The sequence below is a fragment of the Zea mays genome, chromosome 10 (assembly GCF_902167145.1).
Source record: "Zea mays cultivar B73 chromosome 10, Zm-B73-REFERENCE-NAM-5.0, whole genome shotgun sequence".
In the NCBI taxonomy this organism is placed as follows: domain Eukaryota; kingdom Viridiplantae; phylum Streptophyta; class Magnoliopsida; order Poales; family Poaceae; genus Zea; species Zea mays.
The window spans coordinates 11,817,086-11,843,613 of NC_050105.1; the positions used below are offsets into that span (position 1 = coordinate 11,817,086).

Below are 26,528 nucleotides of genomic sequence, written 5' to 3' on the forward strand. Positions count from 1 at the left end.
CGTTTTGACGTCGAGACCTGCTGCCATCACCGTCTTCTAAGGCCATTAGGTGAATGCCCGTGCGTTGCAACAAAAAAATAGTGCAACAATAATATATATATATATATATATATATATATATATATAATTATGTGTTATGTTGTTAATCATAATAAAGTTGTCTCTAGAACTTTATAGTAGTCATGCGTCAACAAAATTAAGTTCATGAAGCACATATAGTATACGAGCTTTGGATAGGAAACATTCTTGTGTCAGCTAGTCAAGCATCAAATGTTATAGGAAATTCTGGTGCTGTCATCAAACATCTTCAGTCAACATCAAGAGCATTCATTAAAGTGAGCCCAAAAGATCCAAGTGATCCTACACATTCATGTGCTATGAGTTTTGATAATTTTGTTCAGGTAAATTCTCTGGCATCTCATTGTTTGGTAAATCAATTGGTGTTTCCCTACTAATGGATAATTATTATTAAAGAGTTGTAGGATATTATATATTTGCAGTAACTTGTTTGGTTCTCAACTAATGTTTTTGTATTACAACTGTACCATATATCGTGCATATTTTTTTATCATCATGGTACAGGAACAGCTGTTTGTTCCTGAAGTTGCAATCTCCTAGCACAGTGCTTCAGATTTTCTTTTTTCTTTTTTGACAAAAATGCAAGTTTTAAGATATATGTTTCCAAACGCATACATATTTCACCTGTCCTCTATTTATGGAAGTATGATTTTGTTTATTGTTCACACTTAAATGTATCATGATTAAAATTCCAATCCACCACCTTCTAAATTCTGCTATGTTCGATAATATCTTTCATCTGTTGTCATATATGTTCTGCAAATTATTTATGGTAAACAGATAACTGGTGGTGCTGAAGCTGTTAAAAAAGCACTGTTTGGAGTATCAACCATCATTTACAAGCACCCATCAAAAGAGAACATTCCTCTTGAAACTTCAATTCCTGATCCTACTCCAAGCATTATAATCCCTTCAGAACTTCCTGTCTATCCAGCTAGTAACTTTTACTCGGCCCCAGATGCTGCTATACCTTCTGTACATCCAAGCCTGTATGTCTTAGGGTCAACACGTCATGTTCCCGAACTTGCTGTACCTGCTGATGATCATGGTCGGCTGCCTATTTATCAATCTATTCTTCCAGTTATTCCTACTTATAGTGCCCCAAAATGTTTAGGAGAACTTGAGTTTCGTGCCCCAAAATGCCGGACAAGAAATCTGAGCATGGGGTGTCGAGGCTGCACTTCTTGGAGGAGAGGGACGAGGAGACGCTGTCAAGAAGGTTGATAAAGCTCAGCCAAAACAACAAGGTTAGAAGTGCCACTGAGCTGTTTGATTCAATGCGCACATCTGGGCTGCAACCGAGCGCACATGCCTGCAACTCCCTGTTGCCTTGCTATGTGCATAGAAGTCCACTGGCGGATGCAATGAGGATGTTTGAGTTCATGAAGGCGAAAGGAATGGCGACAGGGCACACGTATACCTTGATACTCAAGGCTGTTGCGAGCAATCAGGGTTATGTTTCTGCATTGGAAATGTTCAATAAGATTGAGGAGGAGGAAGATTCAAAGAAAATCATTGACGTAATTGTTTATAATACGATGATATATTTTTGTGGAAGAGCGAAAGAATGGATGCTTGTGGAGAGACTATGGAGAAGGCTAGAGCAACATTCTTTGAATGGAACTTTACTGGCATATGATTTGTTAGACAACATATTCGTGCAATGTGGGCAGTCTGAGTTAGCAATTGCTGCATATCAGGAAATGCTCCAGAAGGGACTTGATCCGAGCGAGGATATAATGAAGGCTATCATTGCATCCTGCACTAAAGAAGGGAAGTGGGAGTTTGCAATGTCAACATTTAGTAGAATGATGAGGGCTGGCATGAATCTCGGTTTAATTTTGTTCAACTCAATCATCAACTCACTGGGGAAGGATGGCCAAGATGAACTCGCCTTTAGGATGTACCATCTGCTGAAACAATCAGGCCTTAAGCCTGATCAATATACATGGATCACACTGTTGTTGGCATTATACAGGTCCGGGCGATGCTGGGACTGCCTAAAGCTTTTCCATGGAATCAAAGGCAAGCATCCGACACTCTTAAATGATCATCTCTACAACACTGCTTTGATTTCCTGCGAAAAGCTTGGTCAATGGGAACATGGTTTGCAGCTGCTGTGGTTGATGGAAAAAAGAGGACTGAAATTATCAGTGGTATCTTACAATCATGTGATAGGTGCTTGTGAGGTTGCTAGCAAGCCAAAAGTTGCTCTTAAAGTGTACCAGCGCATGATTAATCAGAGGTGTTCGCCAGACACATTCACACATTTGTCTATTATACGAGCTTGCATCTGGGGATCTCTTTGGACTGAAGTAGAGGATATATTGGAGGTACTGTTTCCATTTGAGTTATTTTATTTCTGTTCAAACGACAAAAGACTTGAATTCCCATTTTCTTAAACCTGACTTTGGTTCTTCAATGCTACACTTATCTTTGCTTAATTATTTAGCAATCTTCTATGGCTACACTGTGGATGGATATACAGATGCAAATCCTTGTTTGACGTGTTCTTTTTTCCTAGTTTTTCTTGGTCATATGAATGCAATCACCGTATTAATGCAATTGAATTTGAAGAGCTCAAACTAAAATAGTTGTGCACTAAGTTTGCAGTGAATTATCCAAGTGCCTGCTCATAAATAAAACAACATATATGAATGATACTGGTTGGCATGTGCGGCAGATAGGACTCCAACCAGTATCCATCAAAACAAACAAGCACATACCAGTGAACGCGTCCGAAGTAAATTCACTAATTCTGTACATCATTGCTTGAAACAAAAATAAAGATCAATTTCTTCTACCTTAATGCAATAGTTTCCAAATCTGGCTGAACAGCTACAAGTTATGATGAGAAGCAAAAAATAATACCATGAAAGTTAGCTTGCCAGCTTCTGCAGCAGCAGGAACACCTCCAGACACCGGAGCATCCAGAATCTTAGGGCTTTCAGTGGAACCTAACATAGAGAAAATGAACTTGTATGCAACTCAAATTTTGATGTTAGTTTTATAGTATTAATTGATGCCAGTAATAGAAATAGTCAATTTTGTCAGCGTTCATTTAAAGTCGGTTAAAATTTTTGAGTGGCAACTGCCAAAAGTAAATTATGAGCATGTTTGTTTGGGATTATAATCTAGCCAGATTATATAATCCAGTGTAAATAATCTAGCTAGCAAACAAACAACCAGATTATATAATCTAGAGCCCCAATTATGATAATCTCAAATTGAGATTATTTTTGGTAAAATACCCATTATCCATGGTTATGTTATCAAAATTACGGAAGCTGACATTCTTCTTTCCTTCTCCAAATCGCATGTAGTCGATTCCTTCTCCCCTTCTGTGCACAGCGCTTCTTCTCCCCACGTCTCACTATCACAGCTTCTTCCTCCCCAACTCTAGCCACCACCGGGTGTTCTTCATGGAGTGCCCCACCCTCCTCATCGATGTTTGTGCCTTTGGATTCGATCTCCTCAATGCCTACATACAGACTCGCACATTTGCTCTCCACGCCGGCCGCCAGGAGTCCCTCTCCTGGGTTGACCCTCTTCACGTGGGGAGACGAACATTGTGGCGTCGGCAAGCGCGACATCTACAATGGCTCTGCGGAATGCTTCGGCAACGGTGGAGCGGGTCGCAGCCTTAGGAATGGCGGCGTCGCCTCTGGGTGTGCTTTCACGCCGCAGCCCGAACGCAGCTCCGGTGTCCTCGCCGCGAGCAAGCGTTGCTCCGGCGACCAAACACAACCCCGACGACCAAACACAACTTCCTTTTGATGATCCATTGATGTCGCAGCAGGCACTATTTACCATAGGAGCTAGCTCCATTGATGCTGCTCACTATATGGTTTATGTGTGTGCCACATAATCGATGAAATGCTTATAAAGACTGCCATTGTAATACCAGTCTGATGTTTACAAACGAAATTTGTAGCTTTCCAATGGTGTATGAAATGGCATAATTTTAATTTCCTATTTTGCAAATAGTTGTATGAATCGATGGAATGCCAAACCGTTTAAAAAAGAAGACAACTAAACAAACAAGAGCATTGTTGTCATTGTGTCTCACAGAACATTAATCTGCATACGTATAATCTGAACTACCAGACAACATTATAATCTGAAATCGGCAACAAAATGCATTGGCTGAGAAGCACACAACATAAAAGTGACTTACTTATCAAGCAGTTGTCAACGATTTCCAATTTGCGCATCCGCATCATCAATCTCCTTTTCTAATTCTTGGAGCATAGCAGCAACCTCCTCGAACTCACCGCGGTATTTGACACCCACAACGAGCGCGTCTGCCAGTAGGGGAGTGGCGCTACAGCCCCGGACACGACCATCCACTGCGTGCCATAGCCGAGGAGGCCCTCGAGGGAGCCGACGGCGAGGAGGAGCCAGGTTGGGACGCAGTCGGACGCCAGCCCCGCGAGGAGGCCGAACGCCTTGCCGTCGTCCTTGGCGACGGAGAGGCCGTTGAGCTACAGCTGCGTGAGGCCCATGAGCGTCTTCAACGCGTGCGAGTAGTTGGAGAAGGTGTAGTTGTTGCCGGAGATGCACTGCACCCACACCGCCGTCACCAGCCCCAGCCACCGCCCCCAACGCGTCCCCGCCATTAGGGCCTTTCCAAACACTTGAAGAAAATGCCCAACCCAGTCGCTTGTTTGCTTCGAGTTCAAGGCGACACGCGTTGGTTCGCTTGGTGCTTGGTCGTGTGTCCCGAGGAGGAGGAGGAGGTACGGAAGGGGCAGTGGAGGCATGGGGAGGTTCACGACGGAGTGGATCTACAGGCAGGAGGGGTTGTGGCGGCCCACGAGGCGGGAGGAGTTCTTGGGCGATTGAGGCAGAGGTTGTTGAGAGCGGGCGTAGCGGGTGGTGGTGGCGAGAGATTCGCGCGTATGCAGCTGCTGGCGGCGATGCGCACGAGGAGGGAGGCCGGTTGGCAGGGGATTCGCCGCGGGCGAGAGGGGGATCGCGGCGGGGGGTTTGGTCGTGCGCGTGATTCGCGGGTGGGAGAGGAATCGCGGCGGGGGCAGTCTGCGGCGGGGGCAGTCTACACTGCGCCCTTAATAGTTAGTAGAGATATCCAGCAAATCCCCTATCGCATATAATTGATGGTCATGTGTTGCTGTCAATATAAACAAAAATAATTCCACAATTTATTTTAACCCTTAATCAAGGCAATAGAAAGCTAGAAGCCAGGCCCTATGATTCAGGGAGCCCATGTCTGCTCCCTCATAGGAGCAGGCAAGCGCTACTCACCTGTGGCCTTCTCCTATGAGTAAACAGTAGAAGTTATAATCACTAGGAAATTTGAACTTCAAAATAGGAGTTGAATTTAAATTTGGATTTGAACTTGGAACTAGAAACAAATCTGAAGTTTAAAATAGGAGCTACTCTTTATTATCTGTTTTGGAGCACTTAATTAAAGGAATAAAATAATTAAAATATGAATAAACTTAAAATTTTTCATGATGGACATTTCATTGTGCATTAAAATAGAATTTTGTAAAGGTAACTCGAATTTAAAATTGAAATTGTAACTCAAAATGGAAATTTGAAAAGGGAATTGAAATAAGAAAAAGAAAAACAATAAAACACTACCTAGGCCGAAACCACTTCCCTTGGCCCATTTCTTCGCTTGCGCCAGCCCACCATGGCCAGCCGTCCCTGGGATCCCCATCCCCGCGCCATGTCTCTTGTTTGTGGGTCCATTCGGCCAGCATCGCGCTCACAAGCGCGATTTTCTCCCTAGGCTCGCTGCCCAGCCTCTCTCTCTTGCACGTGTGATTTGGCCAATAACTAGGGCCCCTACGCGGTCACCCCCCTCTCGGTCGCGCCCCTGGATCGTGCGTGGAATGGCGTTAGCTGCCGCCGTACCCGCCGCTGGAGATCCCGCTTCCATCTCAACCACTCCCCGGTCTTCTAGCTCGAAGTTCGCCGTGGGGTTATAAATTGCAAGCGCTATGGCTTCCTCGTCCTCCCAACCCTGGACATCAAGCTCAACATCGGAGTGAGGCGCCGCCGGGTGAGATGACCGCCGTACCCACGCTCGCAAATCTCGCCGACGAACTAACTCGGCGGACTTCTTCCCCGTCCCTGCGCTACTCCGTCACCGTCCCCCGCTCAAGCCGTCACCAAATCATGTGTCTGTGTGCCCCCTCAACCAAATCGGGTGGGTCTGCGTGCTTCGTCGGGCACCAAAATCGACCGGGCCGTCGCACCCTCAAACCACCACCGACGCAAGTGGTGATTCGGGCCGGAGTTGTGTGTGCTACCTCGTTTGTCGTGCTCCGGTGGTCAATCGATCATGTGCGCGGCGGTGGTCGGTGGGCAATTCCTCGTCGGTGGGGCGGCGGGCGCCCGTGTCGTGGTCGGCGGCATCTCCAATCGCATCGTGGGTAAGACACCGTTCGTACTCTTCGCCTTCCACTACGCATTGTGTAACGCCGTTTGGATTGACGCTTAGTGCTTGGTGGGGCTGGGGCCATGTCTCGACGGCACGCCCCACCTTGGGAGCTTAGCTCCGTCACGGTCATGGTGTCGCAGGGAAGAAGACGTGCTCGCGGCTGTTGTCTTCACGATGGACGGTCTGGATCGGAACCTAGATAGCGCTGGGTCGTATCAAATCATATCCATCGTTTTCTGATGGGGCATATAAGGATTGACCGTGGGGGCGTAAAGCCGTGGCCGTGGGATTATGATCCAGTGGCTGGGATTTGATACCGGTTCGGTTAAAGAGCGATATAATCCGAGCCCTAGACTTTGGATCCAACGGCGCTGGATCCCCGATACCCCTTCGGCCGACCATATTACATAAGAGACCCTCTTGTTTTGTGAAATAAACCCGCCGTCTGTGCGGCAGGGGGTTTGAGTCTTAATAATTCTTGCGCTTTAACCCCTGGTCTTTCCTGCAATTGTCGCCCAGTCCAGAGAATTAGAAAATGGTTTTAATGTGAAAATAATTGTTAGAACTTGTTTAATTCCTAGAAAATTCATACTTAGTTCAAATTAATTCATTCCAGTTCCTATAATTTTGTTATAATGTTGTGTATCACATAGTGTTCCTGTTTTGACATGAAAACCATATTAAAATTGATCTCATAATTAATCCTGTATCAAATACATAAAACCTTCAGAAATTCATAACTCCTTCATTTTAATTCCGAATTGACTCGTTCCAGTTGCATTAGTTTTGTATAAGTATTTACTACGCTGTAACAACACTAATTATACTATATTGTATAATTTTATAGTTAAATATTTATTTATCCTATGTCTACTAGATTAGCTCTTCTAAATCAAAACTAACCTGACCATAATTATAATGTGGTTAAAACATGATCTCTAGTCAAGTATAAACTAGATTAAAGTTGAGTTGATTATTTAGAGTATATTTTCTCATATTATGTGCAATAATAAATTTATAATTTAATATTCCAACCACGTAGATCTTCCATAGATCATAACTCCTTAACCATGACTCCGATCTTAGTAGTTCTCGATCACACGATCTCATAGCAACACGTAGATCATTATTATGCAGTTTATTCTTATGTTTGGTATGATATTAATTTTGTCTATACCATGTTTGTTGTATTGCTACAACTAGAAGTGAGGTCACGAGTCACCTGAAGATCATCCTAGTACCTGGAATCTCAAGTCCTAGGCAAGTTGTGCCCTTGATCACTTTCATTTACCCAATAATGTTCTTTATAATCATTTATTCATGCATAGGTTTAATTTTGATGGGACCTAATAGGTTGCCCTAGTCTGCTTATCTTGTTACCTTGTTTATCCCTGAATCATTGGGTAGTTTGCTATTGCTTTTATATGGTTTTGGGCTAATATTTCATTATATCCATGTTCCAATTATTTTATTATGTTATTTATGTTCATGCCAAGATCATCATTATCTTTAATTGAAACATGGAGCTTAACTTGAGAAACACGTGCCACCACAAGGGAGGAATGGGACCCCTTGGCTGACTAATTAGGAAAGCTAGTGGAAGACTACTGTCGGGGACCGTAATTGGGGGTACCCCCAAGGCTCCTAATCTCAGCTGGTAACCCCCATCAGCACAAAGCTGCAAAGGCCTGATGGGCGCAATTCCGGTCAAGGCTCCGTCCACTCAAGGGACACGATCTCGCCTCACCCGAGCCCAGCCTCGAGCAGGAATGGTAGAACAAGGCAGATTCGCGCCTCGCCCGAGGGTCTCCTCAAGCAACAGACGCACCTTCGACTCGCCCGAGGCCCGGTTCGGGCAGGCTTCGCGGAGAAGCAACCTTGGCCTGATCGCCTCGCCAGCCGACCGGATTGCAGGAGCATTTAATGCAAGGATCGCCTGACACCTTATCCTGACGCGTGCTCTCCAGTCGACAAGGCCGAAGTGACCGCAGTCATTTCGCCCCTCCACTGACTGATCTGACAGGAAAACAGCGCCGCCTGCGCTGTTCCGACTGCTGTGCCACCCGCCAGGGTGAGGCCGACAGCAACCAAGTCCAGCCTCGGGCGCCATAGGAATCTCCGCCTCGCCCGACCCCAGGGTTCGGACTCCACCTCGACCTCCGGACGACGGTCTTCGCCTCGCCCGACCCCAGGGCTCGGACTCCACCTCGACCTCCGGATGACGGTCTCCGCCTCGCCCGACCCCAGGGCTCGGACTCGACCTCGACTCTGGAAGACGGTCTCCGCCTCGCCCGACCCCAGGGCTCGGACTCGACCCTGCCTCGGACGACGATCTCCGCCTCGCCCGACCCCAGGGCTCGGACTCGACCTCGACTCTGGAAGATGGTCTCCGCCTCGCCCGACCCCAGGGCTCGGACTCGACCCCGCCTCGGACAACGATCTCCGCCTCGCCCGACCCCAGGGCTCGGACTCGACCTCAACTCTGGAAGACGGTCTCTGCCTCGCCCGACCCCAGGGCTCGGACTCGACCTCGCCTTGGACGACGATCTCCGCCTCGCCCGACCCCAGGGCTCGGACTCGACCTCGACCTCGACTCCGGAAGACGGTCTCCGCCTCGCTCGACCCTCGGGCTCGGACTCAGCCTCGACCTCGGAGGAGTCACCACCTCGCTCGTGCCGACCACGCCACAAGGGGAGGCCATCATTACCCTACCCCTAGCTAGCCCAGGCTACGGGGAACAAGACCGGCGTCCCATCTGGCTCGCCCCGGTAAAACAAGTAATGATGGCACCCCGCGTGCTCCATGACAATGATGGTTCTCAGCCCCCTACGGAAGCAAGGATACGTCAGCAAGGATCCGACAGCCCCGACAGCTGTGCTTCTATAGGGCTCAAGCGCTCCTCCGACGGCCACGACGCCACATGAACAGGGCTCCAACACCTCTCCGACAGCCACGACAGCACGTACATAGGGCTCTAGCTCCTCTCTGCTAGACACGTTAGCACACTGCTACACCCCCCGTTGTACACCTGGACCCTCTCCTTACGTCTATAAAAGGAAGGTCCAGGGCTCTCATACAAAAAAGGTGGCCGCGCGGGAGAACGGGCAGCCTCACGCCCCCTCTCTCTCTCTCCCTCGTGAGACCTTGTAACCCCCTACTGCAAGCGCATCCGCCCTGGGCGCAGGACAACACGAGGCCACGGGTTCCCCTCGCCGGTTTCCCCCCTTGTGTCTCCGTCTCACGCCGACCCATCTGGACTGGGGCACGCAGCGACAATTTACTCGTCGGTCCAGGGACCCCCGGGGGTCGAAACGCCGACATTTGGCGCGCCAGGTAGGGGCCTGCCGCGTGTTGACGAACAGCTTCCTGTCAAGCTCCAGATGGGGAGTCTCTAGCGACCTCTCCAACCCGGGACGAAGCTCCATTTCGGGAATCTCGAGTTCATGTCCCTCGGCGGCAGCTACGACATGATACTCCTTCCTCCGCCGCGTGACAACGACAATGGCGGCCGTCAGCCCGCCCACCGGCGGCGGAATCGACGACGTCTTCCCCGCGTGGCGGAAGAACAGCATCCGAGTCTGTCCCGTCACCTTCCTCGTCGACGGGGAAGGAGGCGGGGCAATCATGGCCAAGCAGGAGGCGGCGCCTCATCGGCTGTTGAGCGAATCGACGACGCCGGCGCCCCAGCAGGGGACACGTTGGGAATTGACCTCACGTTTGAGACGAAGACGAGCGTCGTTTCCCCGCAACACGCCAACCCCAAGCATACGACGGGCGACGCCAGCACGCTCGCGAAGGACTTGCTGAGCGTTAGCCTTGTGCCTGAGATAACGGTGCAGTCCGTCCCCGACGCGACTTCGTCACCGTCCATCGATCAAGAGGTACCGACTGTTTCACATCCAGTGCCTTTTAGATTCAGCTTCGACCCACCAAGCGCTCCCGCTTTGGTGGACGCTTTCGTAAAGGCATATCCAAACCTTCCGGGGTACCATATGTGGTCAACCTGGGACAGATTGGCGACCGTCTCGACCTACGGGCCCCCGGGTTCTGAGGAAGACGATGAGCCTGACTCTGGTTGGGATTTCTCTGGGCTCGATAACCCCAGTGCCATGCGGGACTTCATGACTGCATGTGACTACTGCCTCTCTGATTGCTCCGATGATAGCCACAGCCTCGGCGACGAGGACTGTGGCCCAAGTCGCGAATGTTTTCACGTCGATCTAGAGGGTCTCGACGAAGGCAACCACCTTGGTATGTCGAAGGATGGTGATCCCTCTAGGCCTGCGCCTCGCGTTGACATCCTTCGGGAGCTAGCTGTGGTCCCAGTCCCTGCGGGGGGTCAGGACACACAGCTCGAGCAAATCCACGAGATACAGGCCAGGCTCGACGAGGAGGCAGGACAACTTGTGCAGCTCCGGCAGAACATCGAGCAGGAGTGGGCAGGCCGAGCACCGGCCGGAGAAGCGCGTCATCTGGCCCAGGATGTCCAACACCGCATCACCGACAATGCCAGGGCAAGGCTGCCCCCAGCTTCCAGTGGGGTCGGCCAGAACCTGGCTGCAGCGGCAATACTACTTCGCGCGATGCCGGAACCATCCACCACCGAGGGGTGGCGTATCCAGGGAGAGCTCAAGAATCTCCTGGAGGATGCCGCGGTCCGACGGGCCGTAAGCTCTGCCTCCCGAAGGCAGGGATACCCCCGGAGCATCGCGCCGCGACTTCCCGATTCATGCGGGAAGCCTCGGTCCACACCGGGCGCACGCGGGACACAACGCCTGCGGCCCCGGGCCGCCTTGGCAACGAGCACCATCGCCGCGACTGTTGAGCCCACCTCGACGAGAGGGTGCGCCGAGGCTACCACCCCAGGCGTGGGGGACGCTACGACAGCGGGGAGGATTGGAGCCCTTCGCCCGAACCACCCGGTCCGCAAGCTTTCAGCCGGGCCATACGACGGGCGCCGTTCCCGACCCGGTTCCGGGCCTCGACTACCATCACCAAGTACTCGGGGGAGATGAGGCCGGAATTGTGGCTCGCGGACTACCGGTTGGCCTGCCAGCTGGGTGGAACGGACGATGACAACCTCATCATCCGCAACCTCCCCCTGTTCCTCTCCGACGCCGCCCGAGCCTGGCTGGAGCATCTGCCTCCTGCGTAGATCTCCAACTGGGACGACCTGGTCAAAGCCTTCGCCGACAACTTCTAGGGCACATACGTGCGCCCTGGGAACTCCTGGGATCTCCGAAGCTGCCGCCAGTAGCCAGGAGAATCCCTACGGGACTACATCCGGCGATTTTCGAAGCAGCGCACTGAGCTGCCCAACATCACCGACTCTGATGTCATCGGCGCGTTCCTCGCTGGCACCACTTGCTGCGACCTGGTGAGCAAGCTGGGTCACAAGACTCCCACCAGGGCGAGCGAGCTGATGGACATCGCCACCAAGTTTGCCTCTGGCCAGGAGGCGGTCGAGGCCATCTTCCGAAAGGACAAGCAGCCTCAGGGGCACCAGCCGGATGATGTCCCCGAGGCGTCCGCTCAGTGCGGCGCGAGGAAGAAGGGCAAGAAGAAGTCGCAAGCGAAACGCGATGCCGCCGACGCAGACCTTGTCGCCGCCGCCGAGCACAAGAACCCTCGGAAGCCTCCCGAAGGTGCCAACTTGTTTGACAAGATGCTCAAGGAGTCATGCCCCTATCATCAGGGTCCCGTAAAGCACACCCTTGAGGATTGCGTCATGCTTCGGCGCTACTTCCACAAGGTCGGGCCACCAGCGGAAGGTGGTAGGGCCCCCGACAACGACAAGAGGGAAGCTCACAAGGCAGAGGAGTTCCCCGAGGTCCATGACTGCTTCATGATCTATGGTGGGCAAGTGGCGAACGCCTCGGCTCGGCACCGCAAGCAAGAGCGTCGGGAGGTCTGCTCAGTAAAGGTGGCGACGCCAGTCTATCTAGACTGGCCCGACAAGCCCATCACCTTCGACCAAGGCGACCACCCCGACCGTGTGCCGAGCCCGGGGAAGTACCTGCTCGTTGTTGATCCCGTCATCGGCAACGTCAGGCTTACCAAGGTCCTCATGGACGGAGGCAGCAGCATCAACATCATCTACGCCGACACCCTCGGGCTCCTGCAGATCGATCTGTCCTCGATCCGGGCCGGCGCGGCGCCCTTTCACGGGATCATTCCTGGGAAGCGCGTCCAGCCCCTTGGACAACTCGATCTGCCCGTCTGCTTCGGGACTCCCTCCAGCTTCCGAAAGGAAACCCTCACGTTCGAGGTGGTCGGGTTCCAAGGAACCTACCACGCAGTGCTAGGGATACCATGCTACGCCAAGTTCATGGCCGTCCCCAACTACACCTACCTCAAGCTCAAGATGTCGGGCCCCAACGGGGTCATCACCGTTGGCCCCACGTACCGACACGCGTACGAATGCGACGTGGAGTGCGTGGAGTACGCCGAGGCCCTCACTGAATCCGAGGCCCTCATCACCGACATGGAAAACCTCTCCAAGGAGGTTCCAGATGCGAAGCGCCACGCCGACAACTTCGAACTAGCAGAGGCGGTTAAGTCCGTTCCTCTCGACCCCAGCAACGACGCCTCCAAGCAGATTCGGATCGGCTCCGAGCTCGACCCCAAATAGGAAGTAGTGCTCGTCGACTTTCTCCGTGCAAATGTCGAGGTTTTAGCGTGGAGTCCCTCGGACATGCCTAGCATACCGAGGGATGTCGCCGAGCACACACTGGTATCCGAGCTGGAGCCTGACCCGTGAAGCAGCCTCTACGTCGATTCGACGAAGAAAAGCGCAGAGCCATAGGCGAGGAGATCCACAAGCTGATGGCTGCAGGGTTCATCAAAGAAGTATTCCATCCCGAATGGCTAGCCAACCCTGTGCTTGTGAGAAAGAAAGGTGGGAAATGGCGGATGTGTGTAGACTACATTGGTCTAAACAAAGCATGTCCGAAGGTTCCCTACCCTCTGCCTCGCATCGATCAAATCGTGGATTCCACTGCTGGGTGCGAAACCCTGTCGTTCCTTGATGCCTACTCAGGGTATCACCAAATCAGGATGAAAGAGTCCGACCAGCTCGTGACTTCTTTCATCACACCTTTTGGCATGTACTGCTACGTTACTATGCCATTCGGTTTGAGGAATGCGGGTGCGACATACCAAAGGTGCATGAACCACGTGTTCGGGGAGCACATTGGTCGAACGGTCGAGGCTTACATCGATGACATCGTAGTCAAGACGAGGAAAGCCTGCGACCTCCTCTCTGACCTTGAAACGACATTCAAGTGTCTCAAAGCGAAAGACGTAAAACTCAATCCCGAGAAGTGTGTCTTCGGAGTCCCCCGAGGCATGCTCCTGGGGTTCATCGTCTCCGAGCGGGGCATCGAGGCCAACCCGGAGAAAATCGCGGCCATCACCAACATGGGCCTATCAAGGACTTGAAAGGAGTACAGAGGGTCATGGGATGCCTTGCGGCTCTGAGCCGCTTCATCTCACGCCTCGGCGAAAGAGGCCTGCCCCTGTATCGCCTCTTAAGGAAGACCGAGCGCTTCACTTGGACCCCCGAGGCCGAGGAAGCCCTCGGGAACTTGAAGGCGCTCCTTACAAGCGCGCCCATCCTGGTGCCCCCCGCTGCCGGAGAAGCCCTCTTGATCTACGTCGCCGCTACCACTTAGGTGGTCAGCGCCGCGATCGTGGTCGAGAGACGAGAAGAAGGGCACGCATTGCCCGTCTAGAGGCGTTTACTTCATCAGTGAGGTACTGTTTGAGACCAAGATCTGCTACCCACAAATTCAGAAGCTGCTGTACGCGGTGATTCTGACACGGCAAAAGTTGCGACACTACTTCGAGTCTCATCCGGTGACTGTGGTGTCATCCTTCCCCCTGGGGGAGATCATTTAGTGCCAAGAGGCCTCGGGTAGCATCGCAAAGTGGGTGGTGGAGATCATGGGCGAGACGATCTCGTTCGCCCCTCGGAAGGCCATCAAGTCCCAAGTCTTGGCGGACTTTGCGGCAGAATGGGTCGACACCCAGCTTCCAACAGCTCCGATCCAACCGGAACTCTAGACCATGTTTTTTGACGGGTCGCTGATGAAAATAGGAGCGGGTGCGGGCCTGCTCTTCATCTCACCCCTCAGGAAGCACCTCCGCTACGTGGCGACTCATAGCTCGTCATCGACCAAGTCATGAATAACTCCCACTGCCGCGACCCGAAGATGGAAGCCTACTACGACGAGGTTCGGCGCTTGGAGGACAAGTTCTACGGGCTCGAGCTCAACCACGTCGCTCGACGATACAACGAGACTGCGGACGAGCTGGCTAAGATAGCCTCAGGGCGAACAACGGTTCCTCCGGACGTCTTCTCCCGAGACCTACATCAACCCTCCGTCAAGACCGACGACACGCCCGAGCCCGAGAAGGCCTTGGCTATGCTCGAGGCGCCCTCGGCCCAGCCTGAGGCGCCCTCAGCTCAGCCCGAGGCAGCCTCGGCCCCGCCCGAGGCACCCTCGGCCTCCAAGGGTGAGGCACTACGCGTCGAGGAAGAGCAGAATGGGGTCACGCCTAATCGAAACTCGCAGACCCCATACCTGCAATATCTCCACCGAGGAGAGCTACCCCTCGACAGAGCCGAAGCTCGGCGACTAGCGCGGCGCGCCAAGTCGTTTGTCTTGCTGGGTGACGAAAAGGAGCTCTACCACCACAGCCCCTCAGGCATCCTCCAGCGATGCATATCCATCGCCGAAGGTCAGGAGTTATTGCAAGAAATACACTCGGGGGCTTGCGGTCACCACGCAGCACCTCGGACCCTCGTGGGAAACGCCTTCCGACAGGGTTTCTACTGGCCAACTGCAGTGGCCGACGCCACTAGGATTGTACGCACCTGCCAAGGGTGTCAATTCTACGCAAGGCAGACCCACCTGCCCGCTCAGGCTCTGCAAACAATACCCATCACCTGGCCGTTTGCTATGTGGGGTCTGGACCTCGTCGGTCCCTTACAGAAGGCACCCGGGGGCTTCACGCACCTGCTGGTCGCCATCGACAAATTCTCCAAGTGGATCGAGGTCGGACCCCTAAACAGCATCAGGTCCGAACAGGCGGTGGCGTTCTTCACCAACATCATCCATCGCTTCGGGGTCCCGAACTCCATCATCACCGACAACGGCACCCAGTTAACTGGCAGAAAGTTCCTGGACTTCTGTGAGGACCACCACATCCGGGTGGACTGGGCCGCCGTAGCTCACCCCATGACGAATGGGCAGGTAGAGTGTGCCAACGACATGATTCTACAGGGGCTCAAGCCGAGGATCTACAACGACCTCAACAAGTTCGGCAGGCGGTGGATGAAGGAACTCCCCTCGGTGGTCTGGAGTCTGAGGACGACGCCAAGCCAAGCCACGGGTTTCACGCCGTTTTTTCTAGTCTATGGGGTCAAGGCTATCCTGCCCGCAGACTTAGAATACGGCTCCCCGAGGACGAGGGCATACGACGCCCGAAGCAACCAGACAAACCGAGAAGACTCACTTGACCAACTGGAAGAGGCTCGGGACATGGCCTTACTACACTCGGCGCGGTATGAGCAGTCCCTGCGACGCTACCACGCCCGAGGGGTTCGGTCCCGAGACCTCCAGGTGGGCGACTTGGTGCTTCGGCTACGACAAGACGCCCGAGGGCGCCACAAGCTCACGCCTCCCTGGGAAGGGCCGTTCATCATCGCCAAGATCCTGAAGTCCGGAACATACAAGCTGGCCAACAGTCAAGGCAAGGTCTACAACAACGCTTGGAACATCCGATAGCTACGTCGCTTCTACCCTTAAGATGTGTTCAAGTCGTTCATGTACCTCGTTTACATACACAAGCAAAGTCTAACCTTCAAGGAAGGGTCAGCCTTGCCTCGGCAAAGCCCGACCCTCCCTCGGGGGCTAGAAGGGGGGAACCCCCTCTGCGTCAAAATTTTCCTCGGAAAAAGTCTTTCTGCCAGAACATCTTTCGTGCTTTTCGACTACTTAGATAGTGGAGTCCTGAAAACGACGGAGTACACGTAAGCAGGCAAGGCCGACCGAGCCGAGGGACTCCTACGCCTCCGGGATACGGATACCTCACTCATCACCTTCTGCGATAAGTAACTCACGCTCGGATAAGGGATTCCGCCGTCCGAACAAGTCTTAACGCTCGAAAACTTTTTCAGCCGAAACGATTTTTCGTGCCATCTCGACTATATTGATAACAGAATCCTACGGACGAGTAAGAGTACACGTAATGTGACGGAACCTACCAAGTCATTAGGCCCACCTACAGTTGTCCTTGTTCAATAGACATCAGACAACCCTGTAGATGTTCCTGAATCACTTGACATGTTTGGTATCTTCTTTCTTACCTTTCCAGGAACGTTTTACCCGTCTTGCAGACATTACAGAACATTGGAGATATAGAAATGCGGAGGTGATTACATAAACTTACATTTATTTAGAAGGTAAGATCAAGTTACTTATTACAGACCAGAGCTATAAAACGAGTGCTGAGTAGTATTATTACAATATCAAGGGAGGCAAAAACTCCTCCCCAAAAGTTTTTACACAAAAGTTTTTATGGAGGACCATGTCCTCCCGCAGCTTCACTCTTGTTTTTCTTCATGTGGAACCACCTTGGTACAAAAGCAACAAAAATTTGCTGCTTCCTCACCTAAAAACAACAGGGAAATAAACCCTGAGTATGGACTTACTCAGCAAGTCTTACCCGACTAAAGAAAAGACTCTCGAGGGTATGCTGGTTATAAGGGAGTCAAGGTAAGGTATCTCAAGATCAAAGACTCTGTTTTGCATAAATGCTTACTAAGAGTGGATCCTTAAAAATCCAATTTTATTTTCAGGTTAGGTAAACTTACTTGCATCTAGAGTTCTTTCTACCCTAGTTCAAACACTTGTCCTGCACTAGCCAGTTTCTTAACAAGTCCTTCATCTTTACTGGAGTTCTACATATAGGGCAGTGACCAAGTCTTCATAACCGCGAAGGTACGGTGATCCGAATCGATTATACTCAGCTGAGGATCTTGAAAGCTCTCTTGTGAGTTTTGGTGTTTGGATGACAACTCAATTAAAGGACTAACAAGTGTACTAAGTGTTGAACAGGTGCTTAATGTAAAGCTAACAGGGTTCAACACAAGTGAACAAATGTGATGGTCCAAGAACTGGATTATGGATACATAATGGACATCACAAGTAAGATGGACATTGCATAAAGTGAGACTCGGGTGCGTAGCTCGGAGACAACTGATCAAGCCAAGGACGGAGGCAAGAAGAACTTCGAGGTACCAAGTGCACGGGAGAAGGTCAAAGAGGCTGAGGAACCCAATGCCAAGGGTGAAGAAGAAGGCTTGCAAAGTCAAGGGTGATCGAGTTGAGAATAGCTACGGCACATCAAGGATCACTACATAAGGACGTGACTTACAACCAATGAGGAAACATCTCTAGTTATGTGGTGTAAGTCATAAGGCTCAGGACCAAGCTCTAAGAAGGAGATCAAGGTCACTAGAAGAAGAAGCAGTGTCAAAACCAGAACTGGAAGCAGCCCAAAAGAGCTAAGTTCACCTTGATCGTTAGTTTGGGTTGTTCCTATGTTTGGATACATTCTATATGACCTTTGCAGGGTGTTGGAACTCCGACATATCAATCTAGATCAAGTCAATCTATATCTTGCAACCTACTCGAAGGGTCCTTCACTCCACTACGTTCTAGTCTTCGAGTAGAGTAAGAATTTAAGTTTTACAGTGATAATTTTTATTCGCCTATTCACCCCCCTCTAGGCGACATCCAGATCATGTTCTCGGGCAAAGGGAACTTTCAATTGGTATCAGAGCTAGGCCTCTCCAGTGTGGGCTTAGCCGTCCGGAGATGACGATGTCGTCACTAGAGGTAACTGTAGAACTTCTTTTAGGCGATGGTTCTAATTACAAATCTTGGTGTGTCTCTATTTATAAGGCTTTCATGCATGTTGATCCTGATTTGAGACAGATCTTCAGTAGAAGTATTTTTCCCTCTGATATTAGTAAAAATCCTTCTAATGCTGAACTAATATGTTTATCTCTCAATCACCGTGCTTGCAACATCTTAGTTGACTCTCTCTCTAGAAGTGCTTATTTTGCCATCATGAGTAGTGATAGTGATTTATTTGTTGATGCTCATGACTTATGGAATAGAATTAAGGGAAAATATTCTGTGGCAAATTGTGATGCTCCTACTCCCTATATCACTTGTGATACTAACCCTTCAAAAGGAGAAGAAAAGTGTTGGGCACCAAACGATGAATCCACCTCATCGACAGGTTTGTTCTCCACTAATAATAAGTGTTTTATTGCTAACAATGACGGTGGAGACAAAAGCCATGATGAGGAATATGAGGATGACAGCGAGGATGAATCTTCATCACCACAAGGTACATTTTCCTATATTGCTTCCACTGACATTAATGACAGGGAAAATGAGACCAACGATGTGGAAGAAGAGGAGATTCGCCATTTCTACATCCATCTCAACAAAGAGGACAAAGCACTCTTGGTCAAGCTGTTGAGAAGGAACAAGGAACAAGGCGAGACGCTTCTCAGGCTAGAGGAGTCCCTCATCAAAACTAACAACAGTCTGGAGAAGATGACCAAAGAACATGAGGAGCTAAAGTGCTCTCATGATGATTTGGTCCAACAGTATGAATCTGTTTTAATTGAGCAAAGAAATAGTCATGATGCATTATCTAATGTTGCTGAACTTAAAAAGGAAAATTTCATGCTTAGGAGTCAAGTAGAAATGATAAACTTAGAAAAACTTGCTCTAGGTGAAAAGTATGATATGTTATCATATTCTCATAATAAATTAGTTGATGACCATATCATGCTTAATGTTGCTCATGAGGTCGTAATTACGAACTTAAATTCATGTGAACCTCATTCTTGCACAAGGACACATTTGGATAATATATCACCATGTGCTAACCCCTATCGCTCAAAAGTAAGTGAGTGTTTAAATGAGCAAAAAGTTGTAGGGTCACAAAAGAATTTGTATGGGAACAAGAAGCAAAGACAACTAAGGAGAAGACACATTGCTCAACCTTCTCAAGATATCCACAGGCGCGTGGTGAATAAGCTTGAGAAGGGAAAAACTGCAGCAAGTGTTAAGCTCCATAAGAAGGATGTTCCTAAAGATGAAAAAATCAACATGAGCTTGGAAAAAGGTAAAGATTCAATTAATCATGTTGTTTGCACTGACCATTTCTCTATGTCATCCAAGAACAAAAAGAGAAAAGGGAAAAGGGGGTGCTTTAAGTGCAATAAGACAGGACACCTCATTGTGTCGTGTCCATACAACGACAAGGGAGAAGGGATAAGGAGATGCTTCGGATGCAATGACAAGAACCATACGATCACTTCTTGTCCGCTATTGATGAACCAAGCATGTGCATTCTCCAAGATGACTCTCACTAAGGAAAATGACAAACAGCAAGCGTCATGTTAGATTGAGCGACGTTTCTGCTACAAGTGTGGTGAGCAGGGTCATCTATCCAAGGTATGTAATAAAGGTAAGGTTCCTAAGCAAGTGAATTTGTCTCAATCTCATTCGCTTAGGAGACCCAAATCATACACTTGTGCTAGATCTATAACGAGATCACCTAGAACTAGCACAAAGACTATTTGGGTACCAAAGGCACTTTTAGTTGAACGTCATGGACCCATCCCGAGGTGGGTACCAAATTGTGCTAACTAGACCATGCAGGTGCCTTGAGATGGACTGGAGACCATGGGAGAGCTTAAGACGGTTAACTCAAACTCGATGCTTAAGCTGTGAATTGTTTTGGTGTTTTTTCATTAACCCAAGGTTGAATTATTGCGAGACACTTATCCCAGGTTCATCTCAAGAGAAATAAGTTGTAGAGGTCCTTAATCATTATTGGTGAATCAAGCAAAGGACCTTGATTGTGCATCTGGCTCTCCAAAGGATGGTACCTGTGCTTCTTAAGTACATTCTCAGTATTACTCTTAAAAGTTGAATGTCGTGCTATCTATTCTTGGAGTAGTTAAGCTTTGAAGATTGCTTGCATTGGATTCTTGTTAATAATTGATTCATGATTTCAAAGATCATTCATGTTTGCTTAATCATGACTAGGTGCTCTATAAGTCACATCTTTTGAATCATTCATTGGGTAGCTTAACATTTGAGATATTTACCATGATTAATCCTTTATGGATAAACCTGTATCTGAAAGTCGCCTAGAGGGGGGGTGAATAGGCGGAACCTGAAAATTAAAACTTTATCCCCCAACTAGATCCCTTGATTAGTGGTTAGAACAAGATATACAAATATCGGAGAATAGAAACTAAGTTCTTGCTTGAAAGGAGTATTGCTAAATAATGCGGGAGAGATAAATCAATACAACTAATAAGTTATAGAATAACAAAGCAAGAACCCTTAGATGAGAAGAGCACTAGAACAAGTTCTTTCTTGCAACGTGTTGCTTCACTAAATGGAAATTTAACTTGAAGCAATACCAAATGAAATTAGCAAATAATGGTGCAAGAAAACTTAGAGCAAGGGAAAGCAAACAAATCACAAGCAATAAACACAATGGACACGGGTGATTTGTTTTACCGAGGTTCGGCCCTCGAAGGCCTAGTCCCCGTTGAGGAGTCCACTTAAGGACGGGTCTTTTTCAACCCTTTCCCTCTCTCCCCCGATCACACAAGGATCGGTGAGCTCTTCTTCTTCTCAAGGATCACTCTCGATCCCACAAGGACCACCACAATCTTTGGTGTCTCTTGCTAGCTTTTACAAGCCTCCAAAACTTTGGAGGAAGTTCAATGGGAGTCAAAACTCCACGCGCAAATGAACACAAAAGATGTAGCACACACTATCTCTCAATGAATCTCACAAGGCACTAATGCTAAACACAAATGAGTAGCTCTCTTTTGCTCGCTCTCTCTTTTGTGGCACTTGTGTTGGTTGTAGTGGTCTAGATCTTGTGTATAGGATTGATCAATGAATATATGTGGATGGGAGGGCTTGAGTATGTCAACTAGATGACTTGGAATGTTGCTTGGGCTCCCTCACCTTGAAGTGGCCGGTTGGGGTGGTATTTATAGCCCTCAACCACCCATATAGCCGTTGGGGCGCATCTGCCAGAAATTGCACTGGCGGACGGTCCGCGGCTAGGGCCCGGACGGTCCGCGACCCTCCAACGGTCGATTCTGACATCTTCAACGGATACTTCTGACAGATCAACGGTTAGATCAACGGCTATCTGCCTCGGTGACACCACGCGGACGGTCCGCCCTTAGTCCGGACGGTCCGCGCCAGCTATATAATTCCTTTTGCTCAACTTGTCACCTTCGGGCTGAACCAGGTCTTCACCTGCGGACTGTCCGCAAATTATAGCCGGACGGTCCGCGCGTTGTAGCTGGACGGTCCGTGGTTTACTCGGACTGTCCCTGATTTATAGTTCCTGGTCGAAGTCAAAGCGGTGACGCGGACGGTCCGCCGCAAGGGCCCGGACGGTCCGCGCGTGGTCTCGGACGGTGCTTGCTCTTCCATCGGACGGTCCGCAGTAGAGACACATGTTCTTGCATTGGTTCTGTCCGAGGTTTATTTAGGTGTCGCGGACGGTCTGCCGCAAAGACCCGGACGGTCCGCGCTTGGCCTGATTTTCCAAAAAGCTTCTCCTGTCCGGAATAATCTACGGTATTCCGGACAGTCGATTTAGTATAGTTGTAGATGAACCTTTGGCACCTGTAGAGCATATAATCTAGAGCAAACTAGTTAGTCCAATTATTTGTGTTGGGCAATTCAACCACCAAAATTATTTAGGAAAAGGTTTGAGCCTATTTCCCTTTCAATCTCCCCCTTTTTGGTGATTGATGCCAACACAAACCAAAGCAAATAAATAAGTGCAGAATTGAACTAGTTTGCATAAGGTAAGTGCAAAGGTTACTTTGAAATTAGACCAATTTACATTTAATGTTTTAGACCATGCTTGCACCAATTGTTTTGTTTTTGCAAACTCTTTTGGAAATTCTTTTCAAAATGTTTTGCAAAATAGTCAAAGGATAAATAAATAAGATTTTGAGAAGCATTTTCAAGATTTGAAATTTTCTCCCCCTGTTTCAAATGCTTTTCCTTTGACTAAACAAAACTCCCCCTTAATGAAATCCTCCTCTTAGTGTTCAAGAGGGTTTTAAGATATCAATTTTGAAAATACTACTTTCTCCCCCTTTTGAACGTAATAAGATACCAATTTGAAATTTACCAATTGAAAATCATTAGTTTTACCAATTTGAAATTAGGAGGTGGTGGTGCGGTCATTTTGCTTTGGGCCTAAAACTTTCTCCCCCTTTGGCATGAATCACCAAAAACGGATACTTTGAGTGAAATATAAGCCCTCGAATAACTACTTTCTCTCCTATGGCAAATAAAACATGAGTGAAGATTATACCAAATACGGAGAGACGGCGGGATACCGGCAAAGAGTGGATGATACCAATGGAGTTGAGTGGAAGCGATGTCTTTGCCGAATACTCTATTTCCCTTTCAATCTAAGACTTAATACATGAGATGCTCATGAAAACATATTAGTCTTAGCCTTGGCACACAATGAAGATAAGAAATATGCAAATGTACCAAAGGAAAGAGACATGATTAAAAAGGATATGTCAATTAAGATTAAACAATTCTATACAATATAGATTGCTCCCCCTAAATATGTGCATGGAGAGGAACATATATTTTGGCCTTAAATGCCAATTGCACATAATTAGGTTAATGAGAACATATCTATATTATACGGAATGTGAAGTGCATTGTGTAATATTATAAGTGTGATGCTCAGGTCAGTTGATGCACTTATGAAAACATGTTGTAAACATTTCAAGCATTTTCCCTTAAGGATTTCAAAGAGGCTTAAGGACCATCCACCTTTGGAATAAAGGCAGCTTATCCTCGTTACAAGGTTAAGCTTTAAGCTCTTTGACAGTTAAATCACTTCATCTAGTTTCAACAAGGATGCATTAAAGCATGAATGAATTTTTGAGAAGTTAAACTAGATATGAAGCAGGGATAATACATGAACATGCTTTCTCTTCCTTTTATACAAGATATGCAAAGAATGTATAGAAAAGGAAGATTTAGGTACAAGTTTAAATGAAAGGAGATAGTTTTACCTTTATGTACCTTTACATAGGGACGCTCTCTTCATTGTGCTTGTCCTTAGTCTTAGATGCTTAAGACCAATTCTTAATGACAATATATGGAAATATTTTGCACAAGAGAGAGTTCTACAACTAGTAATCTTTTCAAGTTCTTGTTAGCATATATCAAATGGATCATAAGTTGCATAAATGTATCATGAATTATCCTTTTAACTTAGTGCATATCAAGATAGATGTCGATTGAAATTACAAATTGAAATCAAATTGAAATTGCATGAGGCACTAAGTAGCATAAGTGATAATTGAAGTTATTCAATGATCAAACAACAGATGCGATCAAAAGAATAACATAGGCATTAGATTTTTAACTAAGCTCAAAAATAGGAGAATCCAATAAGCAAGCTACTTTAGCAATGAAAGCAACAATCATTGATAAAAGCGATATTATTTTAACAAGTTGGATTGATGTGAAGTAGCATACTTTATGAGAAACATTATTCTCATGTAAGAGACTATATGAAAACAATAGTCTCAACATAATCAAAATATAGGAATGGACTCCCCCTAAAGATATGCATCAAGGAATTGAAAGAATTGATTTCGATGCATTCACTTTTAAAGACATAAAGGGAGACCCATTATACATCTTGATCAAGGCTTATAAAATTTGCAATAAACAACTTAAGCCTTGTATTCTCACAATGAAAAAGATCTAGAATGCTTACAACCACACCATTGATTGTTGTGAAGACCTTATTGTCCAAGTAGGTGTTGTTGTTCTTGATGTTCTTCCTTTTTCATCTGAGTGTCCTCCCTTTGTAGTTGTCTCTTTTTCCTTCCAAACTTATTGAAAATACTCAAGAGAGATGTCAATAGCGTAAGGGAGTACATGATGAATGATGATTTCTTTTTAGAAAATAAATATGAACAATTCATCATCCATAAGTCACACAGACATGAAGTAAAATCCTTAGCATTAGTGCATATCATAGGAAAAGAGGAATATGCACTATTTAACCATTTGATCAATCATAGGAATTTACTTCTTCATATTGAGTTTATTAATCGTTACTTTAAAAACAAGTCAATATGAGAACATTTATAGCAAAGGTATGAAATAGATTCTAATGGATAAGTGCATTAATGAGAATGAGATTGAATGCATATCTTAGCCAATTTAAGTTTAACAAAGAATCTATTTCTTCACAAAGATATAATTAGAGTGAACAATCATTGATGGGAACTAAATTTAAGAGATGAGTTCTCATACCTTTGCTTTGACTTTTCTTCCTTTTGGGTGAAGAGTACCCTTTTGAGGCTTGTGGCTTTAATCTTGCACTTTCTCTCTTGTAGATTTTCATAAGTAGGCTCAAGAGAAATGTTAATAGCAACACAAGCACTAGTTTCCCTCTTTGTAAACATTTTGATAAGGAATAAAAAGTGAATTACTAAACCATGGAAGCTGTATGATATGAACTAGGTTATTCCATGATGATATTATGCTCAAATTTTAACTAGCAAAAACAAGCATAGTTAATTTAAGATTATAGGAACAAATCTAGTTCATAACATGGAGAGTGATAAAAATAGAAGAATCATATCCAATTTAAGCAATAGGTAATACGTCATATACCATTGGATTGATTTTTCTTATCATGTTAGATAGCACATCTCCAAAGAGAAACACATTCTCTAGAAGTGAGACTACTTAGGTTACTTGGAAAAAAAAAAAAACATTAGTCTCACTATTTTAGACATAAAGAAAGATTCCCTTTTATAAGTGTCCTTAAGGATTTGAATTCCTTACATGACACCTTATTCTTTTAAGAACATGGAATCTTTATTTATATCTAGATTATGGCAATAATAGGATAATTAAAGTAAAACATGCCATGAAGTATTTCCAACAATTTAAAAAACATGTAGATTGTCATAATATAGAATTTGATGAATACACAATCTACCATATGAGAGGAATTCTCTTCAAAGAATGATGACATAATTTTTTAAAACATCCTTAAGTGCTTTCTATTTCTATGTGACTACACAAGATATATGACAAATTAAGATAATTGCACTTAAGAATATAAATGTTACCATCCCTTGACTTTCCTCCATGTTGTAGGCTTTGATATTCCGCACATGATGATTCTTTATTTCCTACAACATTAATATCTTGCCGAGATGATATGAGTTTTGAATACAATAAACTGAAGTAACCTTGGGTCAATCTTGAATATGTAGATCATTTGAAGATTGATAGCTTGAGTTGATAAGAATTGAATTAACTCTCTCAAGCACCCCAAAGGTTCATACCATCTCCTTCTCCTACAAATCTTGTCAAGCACATTTTGGTACCCATCGCTTGATGGGTCCGTTAAAGTTAGTAAACAAAGATCTAGGAACCCAAGTGTCCTTTGTGCTAGCGCTTGGTAAACTTGTTACCTCTCTAGCACAAGTTGCAATCTTGGGTTGCCTAGTTATATATGAATCAAATGACAAGTTAGGAGTGAGATTTTTACCAATGGGACAATCTTTGCATTGATGTCCCTTCTTTCGGCATGTGTAGCATAGGCGTTTTCCAAATTTTGAAGATTTCTTCTTTCCTTGTTTGTTGCCTGCTACATGGTTAGTAAAAACCTTCTTTTCTAACCCTATGCCTTTTTGTTTTAAATGGGGACAAGATCTAAGCAAGTGTCCCTTCTTGGAGCATTTAAAACAAAGTCTATCATCCTTGTTAATAATCAAGCCATTTTTAATGTAGGGACATGACCTAATCAAGTGCCCCTCTTTAAAGCATTCACTACACCTCTTAATGTGAAGTGTGGCTTGATCATTACCTTGGATGTTACCTTTTGTGGA

General features: G+C 47.2%; 1 protein-coding gene across 1 annotated transcript; it reads left to right on the forward strand.

Moving 5' to 3' along the window:
• The first annotated feature begins 308 nt into the window (after nucleotides 1-308).
• On the forward strand, nucleotides 309-2,854 carry LOC103642304 (pentatricopeptide repeat-containing protein At3g29290). Its single transcript, XM_020545283.1, has 4 exons — nucleotides 309-401; nucleotides 859-1,202; nucleotides 1,226-2,411; nucleotides 2,762-2,854. Exons 1-4 carry the CDS (start codon nucleotides 378-380, stop codon nucleotides 2,852-2,854), a joined length of 1,647 nt encoding a protein of 548 aa, XP_020400872.1. The 5' UTR covers nucleotides 309-377.
• Nucleotides 2,855-26,528: the final 23,674 nt, after the last annotated feature.

Coding starts and splice junctions, on each gene's coding strand:
- LOC103642304 (XM_020545283.1), top strand. CDS start 378: ATGAGTTTTGATAATTTTGTTCAG. Junction 402..858: donor GTTTTGATAATTTTGTTCAG/GTAAATTCTCTG, acceptor TATGGTAAACAG/ATAACTGGTGGTGCTGAAGC. Junction 2,412..2,761: donor AAGTAGAGGATATATTGGAG/GTACTGTTTCCA, acceptor CATGTGCGGCAG/ATAGGACTCCAACCAGTATC.